A 20,169-nucleotide genomic window follows, 5' to 3' on the forward strand; every position below is an offset into this window, starting at 1 on the left:
AATAATTTTAGTGGAACTTCACACAAAGAGACAATACTTGGAAACAAGTCTTATGTAAATAAAGTTTACACATAAAACCAACTTATTATTAGGATGGCCTTTCGAGAAAAGACATGGTTTTCATACGACTATGACGAAATAAGAAACAGCGGTCATATCTCTCTGAACCTCTTTACTTTATAACAAATCTTTTGTTCAGAATTTCCTTTGATCTTTAACTATGAATACGACAACATATGTATTTGACCCATATATGTTAAGTTACTATAAGAAATAAACCATACTAAGAACAAACTTATTAGATAGACTGTACGCACTGTCAATCGTCAGTAGGCAGCGTGGCCGTATGAACACGTGTGAACTTTACTTTACCTTCAGTTCATACTAGATACCGTTTCCGCAATGTATGTGAATACGCTCGAATTTTCGTCGCGACGTACGTAATATTATCGATAAGTAATTAAATTATCGATGACATGAATACAGTGGAAAAGTATGACAAAGTTCATTGAAAAAGGTCAAACGATGCCCGCAAGTAGAGCTGTGTCAGTGAAAACGATACATATTTTATAAGGAAAGTTTTCAGTTTCGTGCCGGGAAGCAATAAATCGATTGGCGTACGGCTTAAATGACCGCGTTATATAGTAACCTCACACACTAATTGTTGAAGATAACTCGGACACTTCAAATAATTTGTTAAATCATTACGAGTACCTTATGAACAATAGCCAAAACTTAAAATAATATGTATCTAACTTGTGCCAACATTTAATGGAATGTCATCTTTAAACTTGAATCATTTATTATTCCACTTTCATGATAATCTTACTAAGGTAGTGTTAAAGAGATAATACAAGCGAGTAAGCGACTCCTATAGCTACAGTAGTAATACCAAAGACCAATTGAATACCAATCTAATACGGAAAATATGTCATAGTGTCATGTCATAGCTTATGAAAATATGTCATAGTGGTTCCATTCAAGTACTAACTGAATTTGATACTACTCAAGCTCTATTACATTGTCTATTATTAATATCATTTAGAATATGCAAGCGTTACAGAACTATTGACGCTTTTTAATTAAGACTATTGACGCTAAGACTATTGACGCTAAGATTATTAACGCTTTTTAATTGTTTTTTATTGTATCAAACCTTGTAAGGAGTCTTGGTTGGAACAGTTATTAAATACTAGCTGACCCGGCAAACTTTGTACCGCCTCAAAATATATTATCAAATATATTTCATATAAAATATAGCCTATGTTACTCGTGGATAATGTAGCTTTCGAATGGTAAAAGAATTTTTAAAATCGGTCCAGTAGTTTTTGAGGCTATTCATTACAACCAAACAACCAAACAAACAAACAAAGTTTTCCTCTTTATAATGTTAGTGTAGATTAATAAAAGTAGTCTTAATTGTTCCCTTTTAAAGTTATAAGCCCGAGATATAACAGTGTAGTCATATAATATTTTGCAGTTTATGTCCAAAATACAAATAATGCGTCTTTATAACGATTTCTCCCTTATGCCATGGAGAGCGTGAAGAAATGGGTTCGTGATGCTGAGGTGATTAAGAAAAATGGTCTTTATGTCCATTACAGCTTGCCTAAAGGTAATATTACAAATTAAGTTATACACATGTGTATGAACGTACATGTAGGTACATAATGTATTTTTTTATAATTTATTTTAAGGGTTCCGTAGATACGTCTAAATGGAACGGTACGGAACGTAACATCAGTATTTAAATATTTTTTTTATAATGTAGGAGTAGCAGACGAGCATGCAGTCCACCTACTGCCGCCCATGGACATCTGTAATCAACCCTAGATAGGATTAAGTATTCCTACCTGAGGTTGGCCACAGATGCGCCGCTACCCCTGACGACTAAGCTGGATCGCCTCGGAAAAGTCTGTCTCCCTTACCACACCCTTCAAAACGGAACATAGCAGCGCCTAACACTGCTGTTATTAGGTAGAAATAGGTGTGGCGGTGGTGCCGCCGCAGTCGAACCACAAAGGGTTCTTCCACCTTCTAACCATCTCACCTTAAGATCATGTTACCATCTCACTTTAAGATGGTCGCCTTATTTGTAAGACAGTTGGTATTTGTATTTGACAGACACTCTTCCACCGAACCGCAAAGCGATTTCACGCAAAAATTAGTTGCGGTGGAAGTTTTTTTCTGATGGAACTTTTTTGTTCTACCACGTTTAAAAAATCATATTCCGCACCTACTAAACTTAAATGATTTCAATGTACACTTTTAGGCTACAATGTTGTGTTGACGGCAGCCGAGCCCTGTCCGTAGCTCGCGTGTCTGCCACCTATTTGCCATGACATCCACGTGCATGCAGGATTCCTGTTTTTTTTTTCATACATTTCTACAGAAATATTTTTAAATGTGGTTCTATTACAATTGTTAAAAGCCTAAGTGAAGATATTTATCATTAACCTTTTACCGTCCCACTCTAGGACACAGATCTCAGAAAACTTGGCCATAGTGTAAGCTGCAGTCAAACTGAAGATTTTAAGTTTACACAAATATCTTTAAGACTTTAATGATCCTTCAGGTATGTAAGTTTCCATAACATTTTTTTCTACAGCGACAAAACAAAGTATAATGCTTGTTGTATTGAAAACATACATAACATACAACAAATATTCAAAACGACTGACAATAGATGTTTAAAGAATCTTTATCCAAGACTAAGTAACGGATGGTCACATCATCTTGTCAAACAACCCATTAAAGATCCCAAGCCTCACTGTTGGGAAAGCCAATAATCAACCACGCGGTTGTCCATACAAAAGTATTTCGTGGTCACAGCGTTTTTATGGCACATTGAACTTATCTACAAACATGTGTATAGATATAAACAGCAAACATAGTAAATGATAGGGGCATTAATAACCCGCACGTAGAGATAGTACGGTATCAATAGAGGTAAACAAACGGTAGATCGATACTTTGAAATTTCTCTATTTTGTATGCACTTTTAAAGTTGGTAAAATCCTGTGGTTCAGGCGGAACCGCTGACATGCCTTTTTCTACCGATACAGTAGTGTGTAGCGCTGCCGTGTATTAATTTGAAGGGTATTTGACTTATCACAGACATTCCGCTTTAGTCTTAAGAGGAATTCATAAGTACCTAACGAGTATGCTGTTAACTTTCTATTTTAATGCTGTAAAAAGAACATATCTCCCAAAATTACATCCTACAAAACCAGAATATGCATATGGTAACTCGGGAGTCAAACAAAATATACTTCAGAACCTTCTTGCTTCTGCGCTAGTATTTTTAAAGAAAATTTACATTCGGGCACACTTCAATGACACCGTTGAATATTTTATGTGCGAGCTAAGCCTATCGAAATTGCATTAAAAAATTCAAGAACCAATTTGTATCGCCTGACTGCCTAGCGCTGCTCCGGCTAGCCAATATTTGCATACGGCAACTGCCATTTTGTAAATTAAAGCCAGCAACATTTTGTTTGATAAAATAATTACTTAATCGAGCTACGATAAATTGAGATTTAAGAGCCTTCTGAAATAATATCGAAAATCATGCGTGTTATAAAATATACCTACCTAAAATCTCTTTTTTTGTTTGTCCATTTTTTCTATATTTAGAAAAAAAACTTCATTGAAGAAGTTTTTTTTTTAAATTTTAGGGTATCTTTACAGTTAGTTACAGTTTAATGTTTACGACCTTAGTAGTAGGTACTCTTAGAAATGTATTTAAATTATTTTAATGTAGAAATATTGTAACTAATAAGTTGTGCTATTTTCATTGTTTATTTTTATAATAATAAGTTCTCGTTTATGTAGTCACTGACTGGTACGATTGTATGCGTTAGCATAAAGGAAAAATCGATCTTGACGTTTGATTTGTATTTTGAGCGGGAATAATAAAAGTTGTAAATTGGTTCAAGAAATAGTTTTATTCTTTCAGTACATAAATAACACAGTAAATAAAGTAACAAAAAATCCAAAGTATTCCAAAGATTATAAAGTACTATACTAAACATGTCGAAAGATTTTATAAGATAAAATACCCATAGATTAGTAAAGATACTTCGCCGCCTTAAAATTGAGTGAAGCCACAAACAGCTTATTAGTAAGTTCTTTTTTTGAATTCTTGACAAACAAAAACATTTTTAGAGAAAATTTACGAATAAATAACTAATAGGTACTGCGTAATTTACATATTAAATAAATAATTATATCAAATATTTTAGGGACATTTAGCACGGAGACGTGGTAAAACTTTTTTACGCAACTATTTCAATTCTCATAATTGGGTACATTTTCTTATTAGGAGTGAGTAATCTTTACTTATCTATGAAAATACCATATACAATTTGAGCCACTTTTATATTTATTTTAACCAACTCTCCGTAGCTACCTTGATTTATAAAGTATAAATTTTAGAAGTACTTTACATATATCGTTCCTTATTAGCTTCAATTGTTAAAACGATTACTATAAAGTTTCTAAAACACCAAATATGAACCAAACTGAAGGTGTAATCAAATTGTCAGGCGTACATCTTACGTTAATGTTTCAATCGTAATAAATGTTAGGTTATTGTTATAATCATAGATTAGTAAAGATTACTCACTCCTAACAAGAAAACGTAACCAATTTTGAGAATTGAAATAGTTGCGTAAAAAAGTTTTTCCACGTCTCCGTGCTAAAATGTCCCTAAAATATTTGAAATAATTATTTATTTATAACGTAAATTACGTAATTATTACGTAAATTAGTTATTTATTCGTAAATTTTCTCTAATAATGTTTTTATTTGTCAAGAATTCAAAAAAAGAACTTACTAAAATAAGCCGTTAGTGGCTTCATTCAATTTCAAGGCGGCGAAGTATCTTTACTTATGGTTATAATATTACAGTTCCGCATTTATGATAAATTATGTATATTACAAAATACATGAATAAACTATTTAAAATAAGGAATTGGAGCACTACTTTTAAAAGGTAGGTAAAAGATTGAAATAAGTAATTTACCTTCGCATATAAGAATCGAATAATAAATGAAAAGTACCATAACAAAACACTGAACTGAAAAAATAATACCAAGCTGGGATTCCCAAAAAAGTAAGATATTCCCACTCTCTTAATTTCTTTCAAGATTTCTTCAGATCCAATTACAGATCCATAAATTTTCTACTCTAAGACAAAACCTTATTTGCATTAAGTATTCTGCTTTGAATGTAAGTACAGCTAGGGTTGTAATTGAAAATTGTAATATTGAAAAAAAATATTTCAAAATTAATCATCCACTAGACTTTTCATAATAAATAACAGAGTTACATCATTAATGTATTAGGAATGTTTGCGATCACCTTATTTGTGTCCTTGTGTGTCATTTACTTAATTAATCATCAAAATAATTTCGCAAAGTAACTTTCACTGGAATTTTAATAACAATAGTTTAATTAAACTTATTTCCAAGTAATAACTTGATTAACTTGATAATTTTTCATAAACACTTTCATTACCAACGAATTGTTTACACGAGAACATTACCTGATTATTTGGCGTGCGAATATGTAGGGCATAACGGCTTATAATAGTTCTTTCAATAAAACCCCATGTAAATGAGCGTGGACGTAATAAATTAGCATAAAAATTCACGCAAAACACTTTCTAGTGAGGTTCGACGTGAACTTAGGAATTACGTAATCGTTCCTGTGAGAAATGTTACTTTATATTCATGGGTTTGTCCCCTAATAACTTATAGGTATCGTACAAGGTTTTACATTCACTTATATTTAATTTTCGGCGGATAAACCATTGTGGTTCGTCTCCGGTGATACCACCGTCACACCTTTTCCTGTCCAACATCAACAGTCCTAACCAGCATCGCTGGTGTCTTGATTTAATGGTTTGGTAAGGTAGAAATACATGTACGAAGCGTTCCAATTTTGTTCTCAGATGTCTTTTGCTGACTTTGAAATTGAACTATGAAAGTTGTAATTTTATTTTAAACATTCCTTATGACTTCACTTGCTTTTCAAAATAATCACATTTTAGGCGATGCCAAGTCTCGAGCGCTTTTTAAGATTGAAAAATATGGCATACTTGGACAATAACATATTGATCGCTTGGCAGAACTTTAGAAGGTGGTGTGGAATTAAATTCGAAGTGATAAACAACATAGGTACTGCTTTCCCACAATAAACTGATAAACTAATTTATTCATTAAAACATGCTACTACGTAAACCTTTGCATTACATTTATACATATCAATTTCTGGCAAACAAACACCTGTCAATTGAATTTTATCATGATGTTTGTGTGGAAATAGAAATGCAAGTTCAGGTCCAGTAAGGTCACGAGATGTCGCGATAGCTGGTAACGCAAACCGGCTGTTAAGGCGTAAATCCTGTAATCTTGCCACGAAGATCATCTACATGCAACCTACTGAAACAGGGTGATTGATGGCTGACTTTAAGTTTTTTTTTACTTTTTATTTGTTCAATGTTCAATATAAAATCGTTTATAAATTTGTGTATCGAATTTAACATTTAATAAATTAACACTTCGAGTTACGACGATTTACACGAAAATTTAATAAATTTTTTTTTTTTAAATTATTTAAAATAAAGGTTTATACATAATGTCTTTTTTTCGTATACTTTTTATAAAGCCCTTTTCTTTCATATCTATCAATCATTGCATTGAACTAGTTCCAGTAATTTATTATCTTTGTGGCTTTTTATGACAATTTTCAAATAAATAAGGGTATATAATTTATTGTTTTGAAAAAGATTTATCTACACCCTCTTAAACCGAATTTAAAAAGTAGTATTTGAAATATAATATCCCTCCCTACAACGATCACGGTTATTTTTGTAATCATTATTTTAAGCCATTCCCAGGTGTAGGCTTTAAAATTAAATAAGAACAAGATTAAAGACGCAAATATTTCGAAACCACAGACAAAACCTGTAAATATGTTTAAAAAATATTAAATTTTAATCTCTCCAAAACCTTAAAACAAACACTCTGTACATAATCTATAATCGTAGCCCGAACGATCGGATAAGTAGGATACAGCGTCTACGAAGTGTAACCCGCGCTTACTTTGTCATTGGCTTCGTTACGCGATACTTCAACGTTCATTTGTGCCTGTTTCATGTCATCGTGCCATATTAATACGCAAAGGTCATAATTTATTTATTTATATTTAATAATTTATTTTCTTTGTAGCTTTTTATGTCAATTTTAAAATAAATAAGATTATAAATTTTATTGTTTTTAAAAAGATTTCTTTACACTCGCCTTAACCGAATCTAAAAGGTAGTATTTAAAGTATCCTTCCGTACAACGATCACGGTTGTTTTACATTATTTTAAGCCATTACCACGATTAGTCTATAAAGTTAAGCTATAAGTTAGGCCATAAGCACAGGATTAAAAGCAGCAGATATTTCAAAACCAGAGACAACGCCTGTAAATATGTTTAAAAAATATTAAATGTTAATCATTCCAAAACCTCATAAAGAACACTCTGTACATAATCTATAATCGTAGCCCGAACGATCGGATAAGTAGGATACAGCGTCTACGAAATGTAACCCGCGCTTACTTTGTCATTGGCTTCGTTACGCGATACTTCAACGTTCATTTGTGCCTGTTTCATGTCATCGTGCCATATTAATACGCAAAGGTCATATCATATTAATATCATGCAAATTAATGTTATACACACGATACAGACCTTGAAGCTTATGACCCGTGACGTGAACTAATGTAAGTTAATGCAACCCTTAAAGGAATGACGTAAGTGGCTATGGCATGCGAGCTTAAACTGTTTTTATATATTTGAAAAAATAAGAGAAGTATTAGTGATAAAGTGCAATAAGAAAGCTTTAATGTGTTCCTAATATCAAAAGAGCATAAGTTTTTTAGTCCATAGCATCTATAAAGCAAACAAGAGACATTTTATATCTTAATCTATATTACTATATTTTGCTGCCATCTCTGGTTTCAAGGGATAAGGGATATTTAGATAAGACTTTCCAAGTTACATATGGCGACAAGTGCAACCGACCTCATATGACTCCAATACTATCTGGGGTTTATTAGAGATCGCCATACGCAGTAAAAGCCACTTACCATCAGGTGGAGCACATGTCTTGTTTGTTCTTTCTCGTTTTCAGTTTCACGTTTGTTCTTTCTCTGTAACAAAATATACGAGTAGCACTGAGATACATATAATAGTATTGTAAGTTTAGTTTGAGAATCAAATTGTTCAGTTATTTTGGACAGAATATTAAAGCAGCTAAGAAAGTGGGCTAGTTAAAAAGCCATTTGTCCGGCATTAGAAATATCATGTCCCATTTAACTTATCGAACGCTTCGATTTAATACTACAACATTTTATCGAAGAACTTCTCAAGAATATCGAGGTATCATTATTATGTTGTCCTACTTCTTCCAATCATGGCCTTTCTGTTTTAACGTAAGTAACATAATTTAATTTCGTAGAACCCTTTTTTTCCATTCCTGATGTAACACCGCCACATTTATTCCTGCCTTATATAGCAGTGTCATTCCACCGCTAGTGTTTTTGGTTTGATGGGTGTGGTATGGGAAGCATATCTATCGAAAACCTTGCAACTTAGTCCTGAGGGGAAGCAACGCATCTTGGCCTATCCCAGGCATGATCTCATACCGCTTGGCACTTTTATATGATCTAAAATATGTATTGTGTGACGAATTATAGTAATGGTAAGATAGACAAACCAAAACAAACGATTACCAAGTTTATTACAAAAGGACACTGCCTATCACCGCGTACAATCTTTCAAGAATGCCTATTTAACGCTCCTTATTTAGCCATGACCTCCATTTTTTATTTATTATGTTTGGAGCAGCGTTTAGAGTGATATTAACGGACAAACTAAGGAAGTGCGTGAAGAGAGGGATAAGGGCCCTTAGTACTTAAAGGGCTCAGTGGTCACAAGGATTTCTAATTAACCGAAAACGATTGAATGTTATAAAATTTATAGGTATAGGTAAAATTTATAGGTATATAAATTGACCAGCTGTAAACAGATTGTAATAGGCACACTTTATCGACTGCGAGGTTTGTTTATTAGCTTGAAAATACCCTTTGTGGTTCGAATCCAGCAGTACCACCGTCACAACTATTCTACCTAATAACAGTATCAAGCGCTACTGTATTCTGGTTTGAAGGGTGTGGTAAGGGAGACACTATTACCAGGCATTCCAGCTTAGTCCTCGGGGACAGTGGCGCATTTGTGGCTGACCTCAAGTAGGAATGGAATCTTATCTGAGATTAATTACAGATGTCCAGTAGTCCAGGGCGACAGTAGCCACTTACCATCAGGTGGGCTGCTACTCCTATATTTTATAAAAAAAAAACTTATCCATAACTTTGGTCTAGTCTTAGGTACGATATCATCCGAGCAGCTACGCAAGTGGGCGGGTGGTGGTGTGGACAGCAGGCTGGAGCGCGCGGTGCTCGCCGGCCACGGGCACCGGCTCCTGGCTGAGGCGGACACACTGCATCTGTCACGACACCTCCACAACCTAATCAACAAGTGTGATGCTTTGCACACTGCTGTGGAGAAGGGATCGCTTTTGGAGCTACAGGTAAGTCAACTTCTTGCATATATACAAGTTCTGAAGGAAGACGCGGGGAGCACAACTGCTCCTCGGGCATGATCATCTAGTCTGGAGGGAGATCTCCCTTTGACAAATACTCATTGTGTATAATTATAATTTATAAATAGCAACGACCGGTTGCAATTTTTGTATAAATAATTTATTATGTAACTATGATTACGTATTGCAAAGGCTACATGAATACACCGGAACACCGGAAGTATTCTCACATCGAATGTCACAAAAAATATATCATACAAATAAATAAGTTATTCCCATTAACTTTTAAAACAGTGGCAGTCGACACGAATATTATAATAATATACTCGTAGAACAATAAACTATAACGTGTCGATAGTGTCAGCAATTTGGAAGTCAAAGCACCCGCTGGCATATTTTTGGGTTATCGTAATTAATGTTTTTAAGTGTTTTATTTGTTATTCCTTTCAATTGTACAGTCAATTATAATTATAGGAACTACTGCAATCTGAGTACAACCGCAACAAGTACGTGCTCTGCTTCGACGAAGCAGGAGTGGGCTTGTTGCACAAAGCAGTCTACTACAACTACTTGGACATAGTCGAGTGGCTCGTCAACAATTATCCGAATCTGGTCCATCAGAGAGACTCTGTAAGTATAATTGTAGTGCTATTGTAAACTAACTATAACCGTCGCTTTACTTCGACGAAGCGGGAGTTGGCTTGTTATACAGACCCTCTGTAAGTACTCGTAATATGTTAGGATGCTGTAATCTGACTACAACCACAACAAATACGTTGTCTGCTTCGCTGAAGCATGAGTGGACTTTTACTAGTTGTGGCTACAACTTCTAGGACATAGTCGAGCTGTTCGTCAACAATTATCTATCAAGGGGACTCCGTGAGTACTTGTAGAGCTACTGTAATCTAACTATAATGGCGGCAAGTACATATTCTGCTTCAGCGAAGCAGAAGTGGGCTTAATACATATATCAGCCTATCACAACTACTAGCATATAGCTGAGAGGCTCGTCAATCCGACCATTATTCTTCAAAGGCATTCCAAACGTGTACTCAGTACTACAAAATTTAATTGGAGGACAGAATTCAGTATTGTGGACCACTATGGCTCCTCAACAATTCACATCTTGACCGTCATAGACTTTGTAAGTAAATAATTGGAGCACAGAATACAGAATAATAGAGCATTGGAGAGAAAATTGCCTTAGATACCGGACGGCACTAATTTTGCAGACAATTCGTAGAATGGTTGTGACGTGTTTTGACGCCGCAAGATATATGATCTTGGAATGTTTCTGTGAGTGTAATCGATCTACTCGTATTTTAGCATGCATTTGAAATATTCTTAACGTAGTACTCTACTTATAAAGAAATCTTTAATATTTTGTGGAAATATTAAAGTTGAATGATTTCATCTTAAGGATCAATAAATTGATAATATGTTAAGTGGCTACTGCCGCTCATAGATATCTGTAATCAGTCCCAGATAGGATTATATTATTTCTATCTGAGGTCGGCTACAGATGGAAGACTAAGCTGGAAGGCCTCGGAACGTATGTTCACAGCAGCCTTTAACACGTTGTTATGAGGCAGTTAAAAGCAGTGATACAATGGTTAAAAAAACTCGGCCTATCGAACGAGGGGTCCAAGTCCGGTCTGTTTTTTCAAAGTTATGTGCGTATTAAAAAATAACTATCACTTGCTTAAAACGGTGAAGGAAAACATCGTGAGAAAACCTGCATACCTGAGAGATTTACATAAAAAAAATCTCAAGGGTATGTGAAATCTACCAACTTGGCCAGCGCGATGGACTATGGCCTAATCCTTTTCATTCTGTGAGGAGACCCCTGCCCAATAGTGAGACAATAATGGGATGATGACGTGAGGTGACGTGACGACGTTATGGGACAGAAACAGGTGTACCGGTGGTGCTGCCGAAGTCGAACCACAAAGTGTTCTACCACCTTCGAATTTTTCTTTCTTTTATAACGTTGTGGTGTCCCGTGTGCAGGAAGGGCGCACCGCCCTGCACTACACGGCGGCGTGCCGAGACGAGGCGGCGGCGGCGGCGCTGCTGGTGCGGGCGGGCGCGGCGCGGGGCGCGCGGGACGCGGCGGGCCGCACGCTGGCGCACTACCGCGCGGCGCGCACTCTGCTCGCGCTGCCCGACGCCGCCGCCATGCCCGCCCGCCCTCACGCGCCCGGTGAGTAACTTTGTAACTTCACTTGTAACATTGTTTTGTTATATTTTTAGGGGTTTCATGTGTCTTTTTGGGAAGCGTTAATGAATTAAATTGTAATGATTGGGGAAATATTTTTTTATAATATGATTATATAATTATCGTAAATTAAATTGAATTATTAATTTTAATTACGGAAAATAAAAAGTGAGGTATAACAAATAATTGATATGGACAGTGTTAAATATTGTGTGTACTTAAGGATAAATTATAAAGTGATTGTTAATTTTTATTTCTTATTAATAAAAATATCATAACGAGTTATTAAATCCAAAGTTCAATTCATTTTGAAGCTTTTCGCTTATTCACCGAGATCAAAAAAGGAGGAGGTCCTTCGAAGTCTGTATTTTTTACGATGCTAAAAATTGAAGAACTACTAAATAACTTAAAACTTCCGGAAGCACATAAAACTTGTTTTTAATGTGAATACTAGTATATAAAGGACAATTGTTAAATACCACCGAACAATGGACCTTTTTGCATATACAGCGTAAAACCTATTATTAAAAAAAAGTAGATACCCTAATTCATCCCTTATAATAACAAGTGAATATTATAATTAACCCATTATTACCTATTAAACAGTTAAAAATATTTAGAAACATAGGAACTTACAAAATGGCAACGACACTTCGATTTAGTTATTTGTATAAAGAGTAAGCTTTTTTTGCAATTCAAATTTAATGAAAGTAAATGTTCATGAATCTTGTGAGCTGTTAATAAATTGACCTGTTTTCACGACAGTGTCCCTCCGTTAAAGCTGTTCCATTAAGGAATAATTTGTAGTGTTACGTCTTTCCAAATGAGTGGGTAAGTGTTATAGGTAATAAAAACAAGAAATAGCCATAATTTTTCGTGTTTTTGTTGTTATGACATAGGTTATGCCATTTATGGTATTAATCGATCGTCGACAATGAATTATTATCTCACTGCTGGGCACGGATCTTCTCTCACGGTAAGAGAAGCTTAGGCCATAGGCCAAGACCTGATTGGTAAACTTCACACAGCTTTAAATATTATTTTTAGAACAATGAGGCGTATAGGATTTACTCAAAATATTTTCCTTTACGGAACAAGTGATTATTAATTAATTTCCTGATTAGGTTTATCAGGGATGTATATTGTGTAAGACGCAGAATTTTAAAATGACAAACGAATAAGTAGTGTATTTTGAAAATATTAAAAACTATAACAAAAACATTTCTAAACGATACTAAGTACTTACATTAATCTTCTTTTTCCTAGCGTTACTACTAACATATTTCAGTAACGACTTAATAGTTATAAATTTATTTGTTTAAGCTTAAGTTGACATTATTAATTTGTGTATTTCATTCAAAATATAAAAATGCCTGATGTCATTGTTGTCGTAAAATTGAAATATTAAAAATACAAAACTTATTCACGTATACCAGTTACTATACCATGGAAATACCTAAAGATTTATTCTAAAATAACTTACTAAACGTTTGCATGTTGTGAACTTTCAGTCAATTTCAGGAAGTAATACATTTATTGATTCCTATCAAATCAATCGTTCACGTGTTTTAATAAACATAATGAAGGCTGCATTCGTATTCAAATTTCTATACCTGCTTATTAACTTACCACGTGTATTCGTGTTATTGTGGCATTATTATTTATTATTCAATGCATCGATGCTATCACTAAGATGTGATACCAGAATTTGAATCGATCGATGTCCGATATAAAGTTCTTCAAGGGTAGAATCAGTATGGTTCGGCTAGGAAAGTACTACCGCCACACGTTTTTCACGCAGAGCACCCACAAGCTCTGTGTTTCAGTGGAAGGGTGTCAAAGCCGACTGATTTACATATAAGACGACTATCTTAGTCCTCGGGATAGGCAACGCATCTGTTGTCTTCGTAAGAAACCCATGTTCTACTCATATATGGAATTGGTTGCGGATGCTCATGGACGGTAGTGACCATTTGCCAGATAAATTACATGTTCGCTTGATATTTCAATCGTATAAAAAACATAATGAAAGCTGTTGTCCTACTTGTCGTCAACCCATTTTTGTCCCATTGATGGGCACGGGCACTGTTATCAGAGTAAAATGGGGTTAGGCTGCAGTCCACCACGTTGATCAAGTGCGAATTGGTAGACACCACAGCCCTTGAAAACTGTTTGTCTTTTTTTTGGCGTGTATGTTTCCTGTTGATGTTTTCCTTCGCCATAATAGCAAACCTCGGACCACTCGATAGTTACCACTTAGGATCAACCACTAGATTATGATTGCTTCAATAAAGGCAGTATTCTATTTCAAAATTCCTCTACCTGCTTATTATTCGACCACGTGTATTCACGTGACATTAATGTTTATTATTCAGTGCATCGATGCTATCACTCAGATTATGATAACAGCCTATGTCCGATACTATTTCATGGAATTTTATGGCGTGCAGATAAAGGCTTGGCTAGGTGGGGTTGTAATGTTGCGTGGTCATGAATATTTATTTTTATGATAGCCTTTCTACGCCTACGCGATGCCCCACCCGTTAGGCCTTAATTTACTTATCTGAAATATTTCAGCGTCATGTCTAACATTGTAGCATTTACAGCTTTTACGTAAAAGCTAAGGCTATTTCTGGCCATTTTAAGTGCAGAAATAGCACATGTTCTTGCACATGATATATTGAAAGTTGCTGAACTTCTTCAAATGTTTTAATGCGGTATAGAAGACGTTATCCAAAGATATCTCTCAAATGAAAAGGGGTTATGTTTAGACCATAGTTCGATTGTAGTTGTTAGAAGAATTCAGAGTTCTGAGAGTATTACATAAAATCTGATTTTCCCCTGTTGTTATACTTATTACTCGTAATTTCCAAATATGAAATTAAACAAAGCAAATACTTTTATAAAAATACGTTTTAAGATTCATAAATTGGAACCCGTTACCCGATTGCAACCTGATATTACACAATAGACCGCTGAATTTATAGTATTTGAAACTTGATTATTCCCAAATACGGCCTTAACGGATCAAGGGATGAAATCATAAATCGATAAGCACCCGGGCTACCTGATGGAAAAAAGTTGTCTATGGACATGTTTAACACCAGGGCAATCGCCAATATGTCACTGACTTTGAAGCAGAGCTCTTTTTGCACCTTTTTTGAAGAGCCACATATTGACGCTCCGGGAAAAGGTACCTCAGTAAAAAGTTCATTCCACATCTTGCACGTTAATAGCAAAAACAACCATGCTACTATTGCTATCATCTAAAAGCTGATAAAAGTAACCGATATTGTCACACAACTATTTCAGGAATAAATTGATTGTCAATAATACAAACGCATAAACTTGAAGCAATGCTTATCGTTCGAACACATTTCGTTCAGAAGTGTTTTGGAAGGTTCCCGTTATGCTAATCTCGGTAACGACTCGAGTAAGCACGCGAACTTGTTGCGTCGCATGATCTAAAGTTCCCAACTCGTAATGTTGGCTACAATTAAAAATTTTCTTACTAATTTCAGTTACGAATAAAGAATTTTACAAGCAATTAAGTCAAGAGGGCTGATAAAGTATTTAAGTTTACATTTTTTTATTAAGTTCGGTGTAATGAAGTGGTGTTTTAGTTTACATAATTAGTTTACAAGCTATTAAGTTAAGAAGGCAGATTATTAAGTTTTAAGTTTACTGTTTCTTTTTTAACGAGAATTTCTTGAATTTAATTTGATTCGTGATGTAATAAAGTAAGGTTTTGTGAATAATGCTTAGTAAGTAACTTAGAAGCTAATCAAGAAGTCTGATTAGAAGACTTTCATATTTTATTGTTTTTGTAACAAATACAAATTAATGAATATTTAAATCAAATTCATGACGATAAGAAGTACTACAAAACTTTGAATTAATTAAAATTATTCTTAATTTCCATAAATTCACGAAAACTAAGGAGAGCCGTATCATATCGGTCTACCAGGAAACAAGTCCCGAGTTTGATTCTCGGGTCGGGTAAACCAAAAGATTAATTCAAATATCTATCTTAGGTGTATTGTGTGTGACCATGCAATAAAATGGAATCCCTATGTAGAGCGAGAGATTATTAATTCATTTTATATTTATAGAGCATGCCACTAATAACCTAATAGCATGATTTTTGATTCTCGAATCTAGAACAATGACAGCCAATCACCGTAATGAACAAACTAACCTGTCAATACAATACTAATGGACCTACGAGCCACGTAGCACACATCTACCGTCGGACGAGTCTCGATCGATACCTCCATTAAACATTAACACTGTCTGTAGCCTGAATAATACAAAATACGGCCTTGACAGGTCACTGATAAGTTAACTGGCTACTGTCCTGTCACGATTAATTATTCAAGTTAACCTACAAAATTTACTTATATACTACATAAGTTACATACTCGTAGCTACTTATGCAACTTGCTTGTACCGCCCGCATGTCTATAACTGAAGCGACTGTTAAAGTCTACAGATAAGCAATTTTCTAATGTTATGCGTAAAGAATATTATCTTTTTACTGTATAAAACTTAGCAATAAGAATAATGAACTATGATAGTCTGTGGACTGCATTTGGGCTTCGCTGTAGAAATGCTGGAAGTATAGTAGGGGTACACCAAAGTTCTTCGACTTTCGAACTTATTAGGAAATAGTCACTTTCTTTAACGGTTATGAAAAACAACAGGTAGATCCACCACCTGGATCTCCAATCCACCTGGATGTCTGCAATCGCGAACAGTTCTACCTATTATTTATACTTTCCTTAAGTTTATTTAAATACTTAAAAATATAAAGTTTACAACTTGTGTCTACATATAATATATCACCAAAAGATATATATATAGAACTAGCTGACCCGGCAAACGTTGTGTTGCCGTATAAATAAAAAAATGTTAAGGGTGAACAACCCCTATCACTTACAGGTTTGAAAAATAGATAGAATATTTGAAACTGCGATGGTAGCGAAGTCTGTCGAATCCAATGTGAAACACGAATTAAACATTAATTAAAAAAAACCCTTTTCCCACGGACTAAATTGTGAATCTAAACCATTCTCAAGTCCCCTTGAACACACACAACAAATTTCATCAAAATCAGTCCAGTCGTTTAGGAGGAGTTCAGTGACATACACACACACACAAGAAATATATATATAAAGATAAACTCAATTTATAAATAAAAGATCAATATAAAATACTCGTAATACCGCGTTATGTTTCATATTCTACTACACTCATTAAAACTTCGCAACTTTGGTAAAGTTTTACAACTTTGTTACTTAGTTGGTGCATAAAAATAAAACTGAAGGGTTGTTTTCAACTTTTTTATCTATTTTACTTTATCTTTAGTAATAATTTACTTTAACTTTACTAATATATCAGCGATATAGTGAGTACCGATCGAATCGATAGTGATTGCAGCTCAATAAGTCGACGTGTCAGAATCGTTCGATCGTAGACTTGACTTTTTTTCGCTACGCTACACTCACGGCAATTAATGTCTATATTCATAGATAGTCGTAATCTATAGGTGACTGGGACAATGTCTAATTTAACGCCGTCGTAAATACTCATAACCATTCGAAGTATGTTTTGTCTGTATAAGCTATATGTATGTCTGTTGTTAGACTTGTTAGTCTGTTACGTTAAAAAGATTTTCAAAAGGCAAAGCATATTTCTTTGTACAAAAGCTATAAAATGAACGGAAGCTCACGAACTGGGTATCATAGATTATTGTAAGTGCTCTCCGGTTTGCTCCTACTGCAACCGAAATCAAATTGAATATGAATTGATGACATAAAGGTTCATATTTCTTTCACATCGTCGTGAACCCACGGCACGGTAAGGGCCTCCTCTCAATAGTCCACCACGGTGGACATACACCACAATAGTGGGACAGGTAAATTGGTAGACTTCACTTTACTTTTTTTTTAAGAAATGTCAAAGTTTAGGTTATCTCGCGATGTTTTTCTTCGCCGTTAAAGTTTAAAGGTATATCGCTATCGTTATTACGTTACCCTTAATGTTTCGGAACCCTATCACATTATAGCCTTCTCATTTACCTAATGACCCCAAAACTTGAATAGTTTCCGATGCTTTGTTAAATCAGGGTGTCTGAAGACAAATTGACACGAAATCAATACAATTATCTTTTCACCCTTTGTATGACTACAACCTTGACGTTTATCCAATGTAAATATTGTAAGCTTTAAGAAATTACACACATTAACAAAAACATGTTGGGAATAAACATGTTTTCATAAATATTTTATTATTTTATTTACAAAATAATTATACATACGAAAGAATTGTAATAAGCAGTTGGGTGAAAAATTACGTGTGCATGCAAAATGCAGTTCTTAGAAATTAATTATCACTTGCATAAACGGTGAAGGATAACATCGTAAGGCCTGAAAGTGCTTTAAAAAAGTTTTCAAGGGAATGTGAAGTCTACTAATACGCATTTAGACAGCGCGGTGGCCTATGGCTTAACTCCATCATGCTTTGAAAGGAAGACCATGTCCAGCATTGTGACGACTATGAGCTGACGACACGGTCTTATTATGGGGACTCTTACGGATGCTACCATTTTGTAATCGTATCGATCTATATTGTGTTTGTACCATTTTTGATTCAAGAATTGGCCGTATATTTTTTTATATATTTTACAGCTAATATTAAAATCTCCATAGAAGCAATCGTCAAGTCACTTGCTCGACCGTTACCTGAAAATCTTTATTCAAATTGGACTTCACGATAATACTCAAGAACCTTGATTCAATACGGGTCATACGATGATTTATTAATGATCGTGTCTTTCACACAGATATGGAAACCCGATGTACACGTTCCCACGTCCCCCATGAGCTCGAACCTTGAACTTTACAATCGATTGCAGTTCTAGGAATAACACTCATGTATCTCTCATTGATACTTCCATGTTTTTCATAGATATATAAAGCACATGACTACTGTAATATTTCATTGGAACCCTCTGCGTTTCAAATCCGGCGCTACCTCCGCCACACCTATTTCTGCCTCATAACCGCAGTGTTAATCGCTGCTGTGTTATGATTTGATGGGTGTAGTAAGGGAGACTCTTCCAAGGCATTCGAGCCAAGTACTCAAGGGTCATCGGCTCTTCCGTGGCTGATTACAGATGTCCATGGGCGCCAGTAGCGGCATACCATCTGGTGAACTGCACGCTCATCTGCTACTCCTATATTATTAATAATAATAACACTTAAATGTTTTGAAGATTCTTCTGGTGTTGTAGGCTTGGTGATAAAGCGTCACAATATACGGATATGGTGCCACGAGTGCGACATGGGGCGGCTGCAGCGCGTCGTGTGGGAAGGGCACGGCGCGCGGCTGCTCAGCGAAGTCTCCAATCAGCCTGTCGTCAAAAAGTTCTTGGAAGCTGTGCCTTACTTAATGGTAAGTCTAAGAAGTGCTGGTGTTGTGGGCCTGGTGAAAAAGCGTCATAACATACGGATATGGTGCCACGAGTGCGACATGGGGTGGCTGCTGCGTTTCATGTGGGAGGGGCACGGCGTGCGGCTGCTCAGCGAAGTCTCCATCCAGCCCGTCGTAAAGAAGTTCTTGTAAGCTGTTTCTTATTTAATGATGAGTCTAAGAATAACCGGTGTTATGGGTCTAATGATAAAGCGTCATTATATACGGATATAGTGCCACAAGTACTCCTAAACGTACTCTAGAAGGGTCAAGATTGTAGTAAATTTTACATTCAAAATCTATTGAATGCACTTTAATGTAACTTTATAATATGAAAGTATTTCCTTTTAAGTAAGTAAGCAAGTAGGGTAAGTTTAACAGATTTATCTAATTGAACCATGATAATATATTAAAACATGCATTACCCCGAATTTGTAAGAAATTTTAATAGATAGCCTAAAATTATCGATCAGTCATTACATTTCTTGCAAATTATTTATTGGCTGGTATGTTAGTTATTCTTTCGCGTATCCACTTTCGCGTAAGAGCTTGGCTTCTTTCACCAAACGTGCTCTATCGGAACATCTACAAAAACTACTAGTGAACTCTTTGTAAAATGAAAAGAATTTCTTTCTAGCTCATAGTTTACAATTATCAAAGTGCTGAATTCAGGCTTTGATGAACTTGACACATTTCTTACTCGTATGTTCTATATATCACAAATGAGTCTTAAAGGTAAGGTAAAATAGGCTATTAATTTGGCTGTAAAATTAAATGTTGAATTTCAACATTAATTCTATTATTTAACTAGACCTTCTGTG

The 20,169-nt window shown here is 35.1% G+C and overlaps 1 protein-coding gene across 1 annotated transcript; it reads left to right on the forward strand.

Moving 5' to 3' along the window:
• The first annotated feature begins 393 nt into the window (after window positions 1–393).
• LOC140757126 (uncharacterized) lies at window positions 394–19,501 on the forward strand. Its single transcript, XM_073092662.1, has 6 exons — window positions 394–545; window positions 1,481–1,615; window positions 9,437–9,645; window positions 10,132–10,287; window positions 11,668–11,860; window positions 19,170–19,501. The coding sequence occupies exons 2-6, from the start codon at window positions 1,534–1,536 to the stop codon at window positions 19,499–19,501; spliced, it is 972 nt and encodes a 323-aa protein (XP_072948763.1). The 5' UTR covers window positions 394–545; window positions 1,481–1,533.
• Window positions 19,502–20,169: the final 668 nt, after the last annotated feature.

Source organism: Epargyreus clarus, unplaced genomic scaffold (assembly GCF_041222505.1).
Source record: "Epargyreus clarus isolate Ecla_fem2 unplaced genomic scaffold, WU_Ecla_fem_2.2 ptg000004l, whole genome shotgun sequence".
NCBI classification, from domain to species: domain Eukaryota; kingdom Metazoa; phylum Arthropoda; class Insecta; order Lepidoptera; family Hesperiidae; genus Epargyreus; species Epargyreus clarus.